Genomic DNA, 18,013 nt, shown 5'->3' on the forward strand with positions numbered 1-18,013 from the left:
GGCTGTGTGTTCAGACACTGACTTTGTTCTGGCCTCGCACACAGTAAACAGCGCTCATTGCAAACCGAGAACCAATCGAAACACTAGCGTTAGGCTGTTTAAATAGATCATAGGCAGTATATATTCGACGAAACCAGAGACTTGAATTTTTAGTGAATGGTGCAATATTAGGCCCTTTCATATTCACGACTGACTCTAATTTAGTGCTGTGTTATAATTTCGTAACTTATGTGTGTGAACTTTGTGGTCACCCAAAGTAACAAAGGACCATTCTCCTATACTTTACCATGAAAGTCCGTTTCATTTATCGTATCTACGATTTTCCCGAATAATTCTCAAATTTATAAATGACCCATCCAATTTTGATTCCATGTGTGGCCAGTGTTTAATTGGATAGAACTTCTAACATATTTGACCTGCACTCGTGTTTAGCTTATCCCTGCTGTTGGCAGCTGTTGTCCACAGACGGAGGATATTATGAGGTAAATTATATATTAAAATGCATCCTAGACCATTAGAAAATTACATCAGATTCAGTATTTAGATTTGCAGTTTGGCTGATATGTGAAAACGGCGAGGCATGTGTATATTTCCTCAGGTGAATCTCTCATCTGACAGTGGTTCCTTTTTAATTTAAATGGGAGTGTTTGCTATTTTCACAATTAGACCACAATACAATGTAATCCGAGAATAGCGTTAGTCAAAACAATGGTGGGTTGTAGCCATGATCAGTTTCGACACATAAGCGTGACATCCGGAATCAATTTCAGGGAAGACAATTTCTGCTGTCCCCCGGCGTGATATTGCTGGAATGTTGCTAAATGCGCCTTAAAACCACATTTCCTTACCTCTGTTTTGCTTAAATTAAATCAAATGTTTTCAGTGATTTAAACTTGAAACATTTAACACTGTTAAATAAATTTTTGCAGATTTTAAACCACAACCGGCGGAAGCCCGTCCATTATAAAAATGCCGACAATCGTCTTTGAACTAGATGCCAATGACGTCATTCATTCGATTCACTGCAATATACAGCCTCGAAGTCCCCTTCGCATCCTGACTGGATGCTAATAGTATGGTTTAATGTATGTCAGAACATCTTGGTTATTCAAACTCCAGGAATGCGCAGCCATCGCCCTTGACAAACACTTTCTGTCGTAAAGTACTGAAGCGTGGACCGGAATGTTTTATGTCATAGTTCGGACTCATAGTGAAGGCATACCATTTCAAACACAGGTCTGGTCATATCAAAGCGACATTGTCGACTTTGACGATACTTTAATGAATGTCAGGATGTTCATTGTCAACTCACCCATGAAATAACACCGCTATCTCGAGCTCGTAATTATTGCATGGAGTTTTGATACCACCCCCGACTCACACCTCTGGTTCCGTTGCCTGTGCATATATAGAGGCATCAAACACATCTGTTTTTTTATTCCCTCGCTGAGTTGACCTTCCCTGTGGTTACATTTCTGAAACTACCGTACCTCGCAACATTAACAATGAACTCGACAGTTTTTTTGTTGATTTCAACAATTTTTGGTTTTCAAAACGTCTTCCCACTTAAACGTATGACTGAAATTATTTACACAAGGTCCGGTCCGGTGCGAGGATTAATCGCAAAGAACAGCAAACAATATTTGGGGATAACATATGGCACGGCAAAAAGGTATGTTGATTTCTTCTGTTATTTTCTAGATCACTTAAGTATGTTTTATAAAATTTACTCGTCGAGATTGATTCGTAACCCCCAGCTCGAAATAATCGATATGCTATTATATCTTTTTTCTAGTGATTTGCGTCAAGTCAAAATATACATTTTTTGTAATTCCAGAGCTAGCAATCTTTTAGGATATTCAGATTATCCATCGACAAAAAATAATGGGTATTTTTGAAGGACATATCTTTTTTCAAATCGTTACTTTTGCTTCCTATGCACATATACCACTGAAAACATCATGAAGGCCTTGTGGTGAAAGCGTTCGCTCGTCACGCATATGGCCCGGGTTCGATTCCCCACATGGGTACAATGTCTTCTAACAAGGGTATTCGGCGAGACGAACGCAAGGTTTGCCCACAAGGCTACCCTATCGCCACCGCCCGGAAGAGATGGGCATTGGTGTCTTGGTGTTACGTCATCGTACCCCAAACAGGGAACCCACAGCTGTTATTATAATCAATCTCTCATGCTGTACCATGTTCAGAGGAATCTGCTAAATTACTTTTTATTTGGAGAAATGTCCTAACCTCAACCCCTTTGTCGTTTAACGCCGCACTACACAATATTCACTCCAGTGATTGATATTAAGAGCATGCCGAGTCATCTAGCCTGACCTAGTGGAACTACAGAACCAAGAATCCTTGTTGACTCGGAGTGGTCCAAGTGATTATCTGTATTTCGAAATACCCCAATCTCAACATGATCATAATGTATGGGGGTACCCGTGGCGAGCCACCTCCTCGTGGTGGGTACTGGGTAACGCTCATTGCTCGCCAAACCCCCTATTGTGAATTCGGGCGCATGTTTGTTCCACCAACCCGTTTGTCGTAGGTTGCGGTCCCGTGTTCGTGGAGTGAGGGGATCATCTTGGTTGAGGGCAATTGCAGCCTGCAACCGTGTTCCTGTTGCCTTGACTGTAAGTCCCATGGTCCCTAATTTGGTGATCTATACTCAGTTGTTGGCGATCTGTAGCCCATTTTAACATGGTATTGTCCAAAATGCTTTTCTCCTTTTAAGGATATCTGTTAGCTACTTTTAACTCAATCTGTGATAATCTAGTGGTTTTACATTGCTTCGACGGCAGGGTTTTGTATATCCTATGTATGTATTATGAATTTAGAACTAGTTTTTGGCTAGTCACGATATGGCTGAAATATTGCCGATATGACTTTAAATATCAACTAACTCAGTCACTGTTGTCTAGCACACCACTTTGGTCCTGCCTTCGCCTAGACGGGTGGCAGAACTGTCCCGGCTCCATCAATCGGCCGGTCATGTCGAGCCCTGTGCATTGCTTGTATTTGCACAACTTATATTTTAAACCATACTGTTAATTTTAGGCCTTGACACTTTTGGTTTCTCAAACATCACACCTGATTTGAAATATATCTTCTTTAATTTGCGTGTCTGGCAGGAAATGTTTCAGGACGGTGTTTGGTTCAAAAATATACTGTGTTATCCGTTTCTTCGGCAGGGTTTTATATATGATCTCTGCTCTGATCTCTGCTTTACGACAATTGGATGTTGGACACCGATTGTCGGACTCACGGCAACTGTGGTAGGGAGCATTGTCCATGACTACCAATGACTTTTCTGGAGCATAATGTAAGGATTTGACATGTGACCTGCCTATTTCCATGACCGTGTCGCTGTTCCGATAAGTAGCCCAACACCCTTGACATGTGAGGTGTTGTTGTGACTTGAGATAATGACAGCTCTTATAGACAACTTTCTTATTATCGAGTTAGTAATTATGACGATTAAAATCCTCAATGGTAGATAAATTATAAAGCCTCGTACCAAATTGGAAACAGATAGCTCTTATAGTTTTAAAGTAAAGTTACCAAACTTTACTTTAAAGTAAAAGTTACCAAAGAATCTAAATGCCCATAAGGCGATGGCTGATGGGCCAATCTGGTAGGATTGATCTTTTCACGATTTTTCCTGCTTGAGTATACCCTTCTGGTATCCCTGGTGTCGTCTGTAGGAGATCCACAGACATTTAACATAGTCCCTGTTGACACTCCATGGTGGGTGGGGAGCTAGGAGGATGAATTATATCAATTACGAGCATGGCACCCCCACGAGTCTGATGATTGGCTCTCTTCGGTGGATGAGGTTCCAACAGCTTTAATCAACCCTGACAATTGGTCTCGTTTCCTTATCATGTCTTCGGTGTATAATGGCCCTCTGAAACTTAATCCCTTTGCCATTGCGAAGGGCATGGAAGGTTCAGCAGGTGAAGTTCAAGAGTTACAAAACTACGTTCCGGTTTTTTACTGATCGAATGCTAAAAAAACATGTTTCATGTAACTCTGTCGGTTGTCTACACTTGGACAAGGACATCAGCACCTACTTTATTACCTGCAGAAGTCCAGCTGAGGCCTCAAACACAGACTTCAAGTTCACAAACGATGTCTTCTTTACAGACGGACATGGTATCTTGTAATACAGACCCAACTACATCACAGAAACAATCATCAAAGTCAGAACAACGAACCAAAACAGACAAAAATGTCAAAGAAACTGCACAAACAAACACAATCCGTCAACTGAAGCTTTCAAAAAGTGTCACAGTGGCAGAGCTCCAAAGGGAGCGGATAATCATGTCAAACTCTTTAAGAAGTTTGGATCCCTTGAGGACATGGATGTGTCCGCCATGGTAGGGCGCAGAGCTTGTCTCCCTCATGGAAGTTGAGGGGTAGATCACCCGTCCATCCTCCAAAGAAAATGATATCTTCGCCTATCATGCAATGGACCTGTAGAGGACTTAAAACCAATTTAGTGATTTAGTTATTAGTCCAAGATTTTAAACCGTCAGCGTTGTGCTTACAAGAGACCCATCAAACAGATAATTTTGATCTCTGACAATTTAATACATATCACTGTTTTTCTGCTCTGGGGGATAGGGCTTCTGGTGGAGCGTCTATTCTGGTGAGAAATAATGTTATTCACAGCACAGTTCCACTTAAAACAAATCTCCAAGTCATTGCAGTTCGACTTACAATACAGGCTGCCTTTACTTCGTGCTCTTTATACATACCGCCAACATCAGCTGTTCAACTATCTGATCTTCAAGCTCTTTATGACCAACTACCCTGTTTAATTATGGGAGGGTTAAATGGCCACAAACCACTCTGGGGTGGTACTAATACTAACAACAATGTTAAATTACTGGAGGATTTCATCTCAAATAATGATTTATGCATTTATAATGATGGTTCACGGACATATTTACGTCCTGGCTCAGGAACATATCCAGTTCTCGACTTTTCTATTTCTGACTCTAACCTGCTGAATGAATTCAAATGAACTGTCCACGACGACCTCTATGGAAGTGACCAATTCCCAACAATCCTAAATCCCTTGAATCCATCTGATGTTCCTTCTTTGTCAAGATGGAATGTTAGAAAGGCTAACTGGTCTTTATATGAAGCCCTTATGGTGCTAAACTCAAGCCTGAACTTTTTCATTATATTCCCGATGCCATAAAATATTTTTCCAGATGAACTAAAGAACATTGCTGACGAATGTGTTCCAAAGTCCTCTGCAGTTCCTCACGTCCGAAAACCATGGTTTAACAATGATTGCAAACAGGCTAGGAAGGCACGGAAGAAAGCTGAACATTATGGTCTTCTTATGGTCAATTTAGACAAATTAAAAATTATAAATGCTAAAGCAAGACGTACTTTCAAGCAAAGCAAACGCCACTCTTGTCTCCAGACTTAATTCGCGTACGCCGATATCAAAGGTATGGAATATGATTCAGAAAATTAAGGGTAAAGGGTCTGAATGTAGCATCCACCATCTAAAAGAGAGAAACCAGTTATTGAGTAACAAATCTGATATTGCAAATAAACTTGGTGAGACGTTGGTCAGATATTCTTCCTCATCTACTTATGTACTTGAATTCCAAAAATGTCAAAAACAGCAACAAAATATATCTGTATAATTTCAATTCAAATAATGGGGAAGACTACAATGAAACCTTTTCGATACATGAACTTCATACAGCTCTTGATCAGGCTCACGACACTACTTCTGGAGCTGATGGCATCCATTATCAACGTCTGATGCACTTGCCAGTCCTGTTTAGAGACATTCTTACATAATATTATGAATGTACCCATCCCTAAACCTGAACGTGATCACACTGTCCTTCTAATTAAAGGCCTATTTCACTAACGAGTTAGAACGCATGATAAATAATCGACTTGTTTGGTACTTGGAAACCAATAGCCTAATAACAGATATACATGTACAACGTGGTTTCCGTAAAAACAGAAGCAAACAGAACCATTTAGTGCGTTTGGAAGCATATGTGAAGAATGCCATAATTGAAAACAGCATGCAGTGTCGATCTTTTTCGATTTTGAAAAAGCATGTGATACGACATGGAAACATGAAATTTTAAAAGATTTACAAAACTTTTGATTGTGATGCGGTTTGCCTGAGTTTATAACTAACTATAACGGGGCCAACCTAGCGGTTTTTTTAAGTGACAAGACACGAAGAATGTTTGAAAATACGCGTTCATAAGCAGAATCTGAGCTCATATACATTGAAAGAAAACGACTCAATACCTATATAATGCAGATCATGAAACAGTATCACAATATTTGTAATTGTACCCACCCTTGATGAAACCGGAAGCGCGTACACGCGTGGCACACGCGGAGGTAAACTATAAACGAGTTGGAAAACGACCATTGATACATTTTCTAAATTGATTCAAATTCCCGTAAGATCCACAGCATACACCAGAATTACCTTTCAATCATCCTCAATTATTTACTGTTAGTTGTGTTCAATAGCAGTTGTCATTTGTTGCTTGTGTTGTAGTATTTCTCCTCAAGTTATCCGTCGATGTGTTGATCTTTAGTTTAACATGAATAAAACCATGAATAAAATCATTTTTTCCTTTCGCAGAAAAGAACGAAACCAGAGCTAGTGTGAGAATGTAACGTAAATAGATGTCATAAAAATTAATTACTGCTTAGAAAACAATTGTCATCGTCCCTGTGAATCAGTATTTATTTTAGATATTAAAACAGCTAAGCATGACATCTTTTGTTCACGAATCTGGAGCAATATTGAAATTATTCTGTTACTCCAAACAGCAGAGCTTTCTGGGTTAATTCTACCTAGAATAATGCAGGTAATGTTTCAGATCAAATTGTATGACGTGTGTGCATATTTGTATAAAAAATCATGTCATGTGGCTCAGTCAGTGGCTCAATACAGCTTTTAGATATTGCACTAGTGCAACCTGAACTGCAAAATGTACCTCATGTTTATGGCCATACTTTTTACCTACTTGCACACTATGTTCATATTTTACGGTTGAAAAACAGTCTTCATCTGGGAAACAAACTTATGATCCAAACTCTTGGAGCAATGATTACACTGACAGTGATAGAAAGACAATAGAGACAGTAATATGAAATTATCATCCCAGACCTATCAAAGACACAAGTGACAGATAATTAATTGTTCAGCAGGAGGTGCAACCTGTGTTAGTCTGTGGCATCAAGGTAATCATATAAAGTGGCATCAGTGACAAGCAGATTTCTTTTTCCTAATACTGAGCTCTGCAGTGAGTGTTTTTTTGTTGTCCAGCTTGGAGCTGTTTCATTAAGATTTCAATTTGGATTTTTTTTCAATGCCATATGTATATGGAAAGACATATATATCAAATGCTTCCAGATCTTAAAGGAAAGACTGCTAAGTCCTTGGCATTTTGTTACTCAAAGAAGACTGTTCTTGATATTTCTTGTTTTATGATGGTTTTGGCTACTGAAGACTAAATAATTGGAGTATATCGCCATCAGACACTTCAGCAAACAGAAACAATCCTTGAAAGTTCAATAGACTCATTTCATATTGTGACATTGCTCCTAAACCCTGGAAAAGACAATAAGGTAGAACAATTTATATTTACAGAATATGAAGCCTGTTTACTTTCACCAGAGACCATATAACTTATAACATATATATGGTTTCTTTTTTTAATCAAATGATAACATTTTCTGATAAATATACTGTTACTGCAACAACATAAATGACATTAGTCATCATGTGTGATTCAAAATAATTCACCAAACAAAGAGGTACTGTTGAAAACAAAAATTAGCTCATCACCCATTTGTATTTGATGTAGATTTGGCACGATATTATAAAGAAATAAAATACACAAAATAATATGTAACATCTATCCATATACTTTATGGCATACATGTAGTTGTATTAAAGAATTGTGTAAAAGTGTCAGATTTCCACATCACTGAGAGACATTAATTAAAATTTGGTTATTTGCACGTTGTATTGACAGATCCTGAGTGTCTTTGACCTTGACAATTTGGGAGAGAAAAGTAATTGTCATATTATTAATATCAATTAACATATGTAAATATATGAAAAGATTTAAAGTTGTAACCAGTTATGAAACATAAAGCTTTGACAAATCTGTCATAATTATTCAACAAGAACGTTAATTTATTGCATAAAATCATGAATGTAATTCAACTTGTTCTGACGTGAGACATAATTTTTGCATTCATGTAACATGAACGCAATATTTATCAAACCATCCCCGCTTTCATGTGAAAAACTATAACTGAAAATATATTTTAGTTTATAAAACATCTGCCATAAATTCAATCCCTTAAAGCTAAATGCCTGAAGGCACTTGATCTTTTAAAAGTTGTTTCAAATTCTAAGTGGGGAGGAGACCAAACTACCCTATTCCACCTATACAGATCACTCATCCGTTCTAAACTAGATTATGGCTCCATCGTATATGGTGGAGCTTGCAAATGCAAGTTAAGACTATTAGATTCTGTCTATCATCAAGGTCTGAGACTTTGTCTTGGATCTTTTAGAACCTTTCCGATTGACAGTACATGTATTTACGTAGAGGCTGAAGAGCCTTCTCTTGACCAACGCCGTATAAAATTATCTTTGCAGTATATCACTAAACTATATTCTAGTCAAACGAACCAGCATATAACTGTGTCTTCCATCCACTCAATAAGGATATATACACTAGGAAACCTTCTCTTGTTCCGCCTCTTGGACTCGGAATTGAACCTTTCATTTCTCCTGTCGGCATTGAGCTGGAGAACATATCTCTTTCCCATCTTCTTTCATCTCCTCCTTGGCAGTTCGTTAGGCCCTAAGGTGACCTAACATTGACCACATTTAAAAAAGAATATAATGAGTTGAAACGTAAATATAGCAATTACAAATCCTTATTACAGATGGGTCCAAGGACGGTGGCGCATAAGCTTGTGCCACTGTTGTTGGATCTAGAACAATATCTTCTCGATTAGCGGATAGCAACTATATTTTTACAGCAGAAGCAAACGTCATATTAACGGCTCTGATATATATTCAAAAACATCCTAAACATAAACAATACATAATATTTTCTGACTCTCTTTCGTGTCTTCAGGCTGTTAAAAACGTATCATGCAAACATTCACTTTTAATTGAAATTAATGAATTGTATAATGATCTTGCTACTGGCAATACGACATCGTCTTTTGTTGGTTACCCAGCCATGTTGGTATTTCTGGGAACACAATGGCTGATTTTGCCGCTAAGGCAGCACTCAACAAATCTGTGACACCACTTCTTATCTCATACTCCGATTACAAAGCAACCATTAGAAGAAGTGGGACACCCGGGTAGGTATCATTAAATTACATGCAATAAAACCCTATATTGTTTACACCTACTTGGGGTGTCAGTCCCGATTTTAGGAGGTCATTATGCGACGATGTCGCATTGGCCATACTTGATACACTCACGGATATTTACTTAAAGGTGCGGATCTTCTTGCATCCTTCTGATGAAGGAATCATGGTCAAGCATGTCTTGCTTGACAATATTTATTAGCATGTAAAAAATTTCTTAGTGTTGGGTCTTCTACACCAAATTGTATGGTATATGGTGAATGTGGTAGATACCCCTTATACATTAATTCCCAAAAACTTCTCCATATGCACGAACGGCATCTTCCTAAAATAGCATACAATCTGCTTTTACATTTAGATAACATGGGGGAAAAGAATATATAAAGAATATATATAAAGAATTTTCTATTTCCCCGTGGTTATGGTTTCATATGGTTGTCAGTCAGTTGGAAGTGTAGACATGTTTCTTAAGGAATTTAGAACGCGGTCTGCAAACATGTTTTACCAGGAATAGCATTCAACCTTAGAAGATAGCTCACGTTATGCATATTACAGAACTTTCAAGACTTTACTCCAACCAGAAATTTATTATCAATATTCACGACTGAAACTTTAAGGAACGATTTTATTAAATATCGACTATGTTTATTAGACCTTGTCGAAAATAAGGGAAGAAACATGTCCATTGCAATTTCGAAACGAATTTGTCAGTTATGCAATATAGAAATAGAGAATGAAATTCACTTTGTGTTGGCCTGTCAGTTTTATAGTGACCTCCGAAAGAAATATATTAATGATCATTCGATAAAGATGCCACCATCGCAAGCTTTCGGATATGTTTTAACTGCTAAGAACGAATCTCAAATATTAAACCTTTCACTTATACACACATAAACATGCATTAGTTAAAAGGAATGAATTGCTTAAAGAACGTGTTTCCCCCTGTGTGTAACTTTATATTATAAACATACTCTCCTGTACATGGGCCGGAGGCTTTTGTACAATAAACCTTTTGACTTGACTTGACTTCAAACTAAAAATGCTTTATGGTTCAACTTCTTTATTATACAAGGTCACAATGTTTCGAGGCAGATGCTAGTCTCTTCTTCAGGTGAAGTAAGAGTAAAACTAAAGGGTTGTAGTATATATACACATAACAGTAGACCGGTAACAAGATATACAGGTTTCTATTAATTGATGTACAGCCTTCGATTGATTGATGTACAGGCTTCAACTTATGTACAGGCTTCAACTGATTGGTGTGCAGGCTTGTGTTGATTAGGTTAACGAGTTACAGATAAAGATGTTTGGATAAAGATTAGTCACTGAGGATAAGGTGGTTCCATGCATTGGGTAAGTAAAGTAAACTGAAGTAAGTGTAATAAAGAATTTGAACCATAAATCATTTTTAGTTTGATTCCTCCAACTTCTAAATGCCTTTGAAACAACTTGACTTGACTTTGACAATATTGATTTTGCCATTACAAGGGATAGATATTTTAATGTCAAAACAATGAAGGATCTTTTTAATGTTAATTATCATTTAATCAGTGATTGTTTAAAGGAAATAGAATTATTAGATAGATTTTGAATAATATGTTTTGTAAATAGAAAGTTGGTATTTTAAGCATGGCGGTAAGAATTAGCAACTGCGATTGTTAGCGGCTGTACCCTCAAAGGGGATAAAAGTATCGTAAAATTATTGTCCCCCCTGAGAGGGTTCGCAACTCCCAAAACTTTCAAAGTCATATCTAAACTTACCAATTTCTAAACGTAGTATTTTTGTCATTTTAAATTTCGGCTACATTTTACTACAATCACCAGCAGCTGAGGGGACGGTGTAAATCCAGCTAGGGTCCATGCAGGTAGAAAGAGTAATGTAAGTTCCCTTGGTCCCTAGTATGGCGATCTACCTTAAGTTGTTGGTGATCTATAGACTATTTTTATATTAAATTTATGTCTTGTCCAAATTGTGCTTTTATTTTTAACTGCATATGCTAGTTTTAAATTCGAATTGTGATACTATTTTGTGATAGTTATTTTACCGTACTTTGACGACGGGTTTCATAACATATACATATTCTATATAATCATGTTTTTTCTCGTCACGATATGGCTGAAATATTGCAGATGTGACGTTAAATTATAATTCACCTACTAACTTATAATGTATGGGCTTGTGCTTATTTCTGCCTCCCTGATATAACTTCAGTGGCATTTTCTGTTTGCAAGTACTGTACATGTACCGAACAGCAAAAGAAACACGTTTAAAAATAAAAGTAACCATTCATATCTATGTTTTGGTCATGGTAGAGTGACAAGAACCAGGCTTGCGATTCTTTTTCTGTTCAGTATATACTGACAAGCTTTATGAATGCCAACTCTTTTTTCTATGCAGACTGTTGTATCCAACATATGTCATATTTGGGATTTCACTTTCTCAGTAAAGTACAAATTCTAGTCCCATCCGGGGACTATACTGAGAAAGTGAAATCCCAAATATGACATATGTTGCATTTGACCACTTTCTAAATGGCATCGTGTAATCAGACTGTTGTACCGTTACAAAGCAAAGCTAGAATTCCTACCTCACAGCGGTACAAGGATCTGTTTTGAAACGTCGCACGCACTAAATAGAAGATGATGTTACTCATAAAGGTTGTCAACCAAAATATAGATAAAAACTGCAAAGAAAAGATTTAGTTCTTTGGTTGGAAAACCAGATCGGTCAGATTGTTAAAAAACAATGTCCTCAATAGATATCTGATATTGGCGTAAAAACTGCATTACGCTAAAAGAATACGCGCCTAACAGTACTTTGTTTGAAAGAAAAAACAGATCGGTCAGGTTATTCAAATATCATGCACTCAACAGATATCTGATACAACATGACAAACTCCAAATTCCAATGCAGAATTAAAAGGACTGTATTTATCTATTGAAGATTCCAGGCACCGACAGCCCCGTCCCCATGGAGTCGACCCTTCGATGCTACACGAGTGGGCCCTATGTGCTACCAAGACTGTCCCTCCTCACCTCCCCATCTCTGTGTCCCCAAGGTAAATGTACAACAGTTCATGTTCCATATATTCACACCACCTCCGACAGGCTGACCGAAGGGCAGCAGACCGACGGTTCGATATCCTGGTGGCTTCGTACCAAAGCCGTTGACAAGAGGTATGTGTTGTTTCCCTGTTGCTCTGAATGCATGTTCGGAACAAGGAAAAGTGATCACAATCTTCTAAAAGCGTCTCCCCTGGTTATTCAGTTGAACTGCGACGTGATATCTGAACAGAACTGCCTGGTCTACGTAATTACAACTGGCAAAACCTTCTGATTTTAATAAGCCGTTAGTTGGTAAGTATGGTTTTACGCCGCTTTCAGCAATATCAAGGCAGGGGAACACCAGAAATGGACCTCATACATCGTACCCATGTAAATATACGAAACCTTCGGCGTGACGAGCAAACGCTTGGTGAACCTGGAACCCCAATAAGCCCTAAAATGCGAATTCAAAATACGTATTAACGCGTAGCAATTGTCAGTATCACACACTCGTGTTTCTTTTGCAATCGCATTAATGTCGGTTTTCAAGATATTATTACATGTAATTACAACGAGGACGATTCTAACCGCTAACCACACTGTCTCTTTGGCCCGGTTCGAATCCCCGTTCGTTATGAATGTGTTTCAAAATTTTTCAGCATCATGTCCACCAAAGTGCTGTTCTAAGACATAGATCAGCACCAGCTTTCCTCACATACAATTCATTAACTCACTCACTAAAAGTAGGGCCGGTAGGGGAGCCAAGTGGTTAAAGTGTTCGCTAGTCACACCGAAGACCCTGGTTCGATTGATCTCATGGGTATACTGAAGCCCAGTTCTAGTGTTCCAGGAGGTGATTTTTCTAGTGTTCACGCCAGGAGGTGGCGTAAAATTTAACTCACCCACAAAAAGTACAAATTACCCAAATAATTTGTATTAGAAACATATTCCTTTCGTTTCCGGGTTTAGGTATCAGCCATAATTGCGCTGGTCGATTCATGGTCATTAGCCATTAGTGATTGTGAGGTGGCCCAGTGCTTAAAGAGCCCACATGCGGAAGTCCCCGATGCCCTACATGGATGCAATGGGTACAGCCCATTTCTGGTGTCCTCTACGGGATATTGTTGTAAAGCAGCGTAAAACTAAACTCATTCATACCATTACGTCTTGTGTACATCCAGATGTCAGAGGACTGTCTGAGCCTGAACGTGTTCGCCCCTGTTGGTAATCCTTGGGGATCGGGGTATGCTGTCATGGTGTTTATACACGGTGGAAATTTCCTGTCTTACTCCGGGAGCTCACCCTTATACAATGGCGATGTGTTTGTGAAGAAGGGAGGTGTTATACTGGTCACGATCAACTATAGATTAGGTATGTATGTTTTCACATCCCCGCCGACATAACTATGGCTCAGTCTTAGGGCCCGTTAGTAGGTCAACGTACTTCACGAACTAGGTTAGTACTTCCGGTGACAAACAACGTTACATCCCATCTGGAATGGTCTGTTGGATGTCACTTGACAAATTTCCGACCTAACCCAAAGTAGCCAGCTATTAATGTTTTAGTCAATACATGTTTCTAAGAACCTCGGACCTTGGTCAGTATTGCTTTTCGCGGGTCCATAAAAACAGGTATTGACTTTATCATCAGTCTATAGTTGTTTACAGTTTTAATAACATGAACACACCTGTTTTTATGGACCCGCGAAAAGGAATATTGGCCGAGGCCGAAGTCCGAGGTCAATGGTAATGTAGTTGTAGATGTTATACACATATATGTTTTGTCTGCAGAATGTAGATTTTCTGATGATTCCTCTTTTTATTCTGACCCGTGAATGTCCGGATTACAATATTGGCCTAAGTAACCCATGCTTGTCGTAAAATGCGACTAACGGGGTCGGATGGTCAGACTCGTTGACTTGGTTGACACATGCAACTGGGACACGATGACATGTGTCAACCCAGGCAGCGAGTCTGACCACCCGATCCCGTTAGTCGCATTTTACGACAAGCATGGGTTACTTAAGGCCAGTTCTAACACTGATGTTCACGGATCTTGGGTGTTTGGAATGACAAATTCCGCAAGACTGTTTCCGGAAGCATCGACTGAGAAATACGATTTTCATAAGTGTTTTTTTAAATATGTTTAGAGAATGCGTCAAAGCAGTCTACAAGTTACAGAAACAGATATTGTATCTTAAGTCTTTGCGAAACATAGTATTTTTTTACTTATGGATGTTCTTTTTAAACATTCAGGCCCACCAGTTAAACATAAACATTATTGACGGGCATGTATGTTCTCTATGCTTGCCTTAGCTAAGTGCTATCAACCCACCTCATCATCGAGCACCATCTGGATGCCCACGCGAATAGTATTGTGTGAAAACACCGTTATCCATGATCGCGTAGTTTTTAGTTTGACTGAACATTCGGTGTCAAGCTGATTGATAACCTAAAGTGATCCATCATAAACACATCAATATAAAATATCTTTGCATCCACGAGGTGGTGTGCCCTTTTGAGAGGTAGCATTGCATATTATTAAGAGGTACCAAGTTACATTTAAGCAACTTCGATCTACGTTTGTTTGGGTTTTTTTTTAAACATGTTGGGTGATTGAGGGTTGATTTTCAGATTCTCATTTTACGATCTGTAATCTGTTCCTGGAATTACTTAGTTTCGTAGTCATGTTAGTCGTACGATGGCAAGTTCTTCACATTCTAACTGATTTTCACCATCATGAGTTAAAATATTAATGCATAAGTTATCAGTTTGCTATGACTTTAAACAACAAGACAAATAAACAAGGTCTTTCTTTAACATTTTCAGGAGCATTTGGTTTTCTACATCAGGTTGTCAATGGCGATGTCGTTGGGGGCAATTACGGCCTGCTTGATCAACAGCTGGCGTTGAAATGGGTTCATGACAACATTCGGGCTTTCGGTGGCGACAACCACAAGGTGAGGGTCATATTACAAGGGGCGACCATTGAGGCTGGAACAACTATTGCGGCAACGACAGTCTGTTGCAACATACTATCGCGGCTAACTATTGCTATAACGTCATTTACCTTTCATTGTCTCATTTGAAGTTTGCGCTGCGTATTTATCAATGGAAGTCAATTACTAAACTCTCGATAGGCTCACATACTATCGATTGATCAATAGTTTCTCGTGTTTACGTTCGATTAATTTGTATCAGCGTCTCAACAGTTGCAATCAGTCGATAGCTCGATCCATCGTTAGAGCACTACATAGCAAAATTCACATTTCTAAATGAGCCAAATGCTACTATGCACTACACCTGTCCTTTATGGCTTCACATAGGCAGATCAAGAAGGGGTGCAGGGGTGCGCAACCAACCCCCAATGCCCTACCTCCTTTGTCCTGAAATTTGTTACATGACCATTGAAACTCGAGTGAAAAAGAAGTGTGCAGTCCCCGTTCTCAAAAGCTGTATCCGCCTCTGCTTCTTCAGGTAAAGTGACAAGAGACTGTCACTTCACCTATTGAAGGGACCTGTACGTAATGATCCCGAAATGTGTGGAAAGAATAAAGATTTATACCTGAATTCTTATACCTGTATAAATACCAACCGACCCTTTTAGATATATAAATGTTTCGAAGGTATATTTGTTCTTCTAAAGATGAATTGAAATTTTGTGGATTCAGACATAATCAAATGTCTTCTCTATTTCAGATTACCATATTTGGACAAAGCGCTGGTGCACAATCGGTGTGCGTTCATCTAGTTACTCCGTCAGTCTCGCACTACTTTCAGCGCGCAATAATTCAAAGTTCGCCCATGGCCTTGCCCTTCAGAAACATGATAGAAGCTGAGAGACAAACAGACCTGTTTGCCAGACATCTCGACTGCAGTTCGAGAGATACGCAATGTTTTCTTTCAAAATCAGCGTCTGATGTCTTACAAGCTCAACGGTCTACCCCAAACAATCAAATATCTGACAATGCCGCTATGCAGTTTCAAGCCTGGGGGCCTGTTATCGATGGGAGAAATATTTCAGGGAATTTATTATCAACCTTAGCAACTACCTCAATCGACAAAGACATCGTTATAGGCACGACGTCAGATGAGGGTCTCGGATACATTTATGGAGCCTTACCACACTGGGTTCCAAAATTTATGTTTTCATTTGTTCTGGGCATGTTTATTCCAAACAGCTCGACCATTTCCAGCCTGTATACTGTGCGGGGCGATGCACGCCCAGCTTTATCGGAAGTGATCACAGATTTCATGTTTTCTTGCCCAAGTAAATTGTTCGCGGACATTTTATCCGCGTCCAAAAACGTTTGGGTTTATCGCTTTGGGCAGCCATTATCTATAGACGCATGGGGAAGTGGTAGCCACTGTGGTAACAAGGCCTGTCACGGGGTTGAACTGCCTTTCCTTTATGATACGCCACGTCTGGGTGGGTATAACGTCACTTCCGGTGATGAGAAACTGTCGTCTTTAATGATTGGCTACTGGACCAACTTTGCTAAATACGGAACTCCGAATAGTTTGGGAACTTTGCCTGAATGGCCAAGATACCAAGGGAACGTCTCGTCAAGACGAATGGTTATGGTTTTCAAAGAGCCACGGGTAATTATAAAAGAGCCTGAAAATAAGAAGTGCGCAGCTATGAATGAGCAAGGGTACAAATTTGTTGTTTGATGTTTTAAACAAAAATGGTTCTCCTAATCAGTTGTAGTGTCTAGAATAACTTTGCTGTCATTCAAATTTTAAAACAAATGTAATTTTCCTGAATTCAATATTGCTGAGTTGTAATATTAGTTGTGTGTTACTTATAATAATAATAATGCTATGCTATAAAGTTATATATGTTATCACCCCACTTCACATACTAGTGGGGTAGCCTAGTGGTTAAAGCGTTCGCTCGTCACATCGAAAACCCGGGTTCGATTCCCAACGTGGGCACAATGTGTGAAGTCCATTACCTGGTGTACCCCACCATGATATTGTGGAATATTGCTAAAATCCACACAAACGCATATATAGTATTAAATTTGGGCATTATGTTTGGCCCAGTCTCATGGTGCAGTGTGGTTTGTAACTACACTTCATGGTAACGCCGTGACGTGTAACTGTGCCACGCTTTACACAGTTGAGCAACTATTGTAAATTACGCACAGTAACTTGAATTTAACTGTCATTTATGTAATTATATGACTCCTGTTGAGGATGAACTACAAATCCTTCTAATCTGTCCTGTTTATGCGTTTCTACGAAAGAAACACCTAAACCCATACTATTGTAAGCATCTAGGTGAAAGAAAATTAATTTCATTGTTAACACATACTAACACATTAGTATAGAATCTGGCAAGGTACATCTATTTTGCTATAAGTTTAAGAGAAAATCTAATAGAAAAGAATTTCTAGATGACTACTCACGTAAACTACAAATGAACTACATGCCTGTGACCTGTTTGAGTACTGAATAAATATCAATTGAGAGGTTGCATGTACGGGCAATATCAGTAAATATTCAGGTTTAGACTTCTTTTGTAATACACCCCATAGGGATTT

The 18,013-nt window shown here is 38.8% G+C and overlaps 1 protein-coding gene across 1 annotated transcript; it reads left to right on the forward strand.

Annotated features, from left to right (window-relative positions):
* Positions 1–1,505: 1,505 nt before the first annotated feature.
* LOC137271766 (crystal protein-like) lies at positions 1,506–17,138 on the forward strand. The gene is made up of 5 exons (XM_067804170.1): positions 1,506–1,672; positions 12,365–12,479; positions 13,647–13,836; positions 15,294–15,424; positions 16,164–17,138. The coding sequence occupies exons 1-5, from the start codon at positions 1,506–1,508 to the stop codon at positions 17,136–17,138; spliced, it is 1,578 nt and encodes a 525-aa protein (XP_067660271.1).
* Positions 17,139–18,013: the final 875 nt, after the last annotated feature.

Source organism: Haliotis asinina, chromosome 2, assembly GCF_037392515.1.
Source record: "Haliotis asinina isolate JCU_RB_2024 chromosome 2, JCU_Hal_asi_v2, whole genome shotgun sequence".
Lineage (NCBI taxonomy): Eukaryota > Metazoa > Mollusca > Gastropoda > Lepetellida > Haliotidae > Haliotis > Haliotis asinina.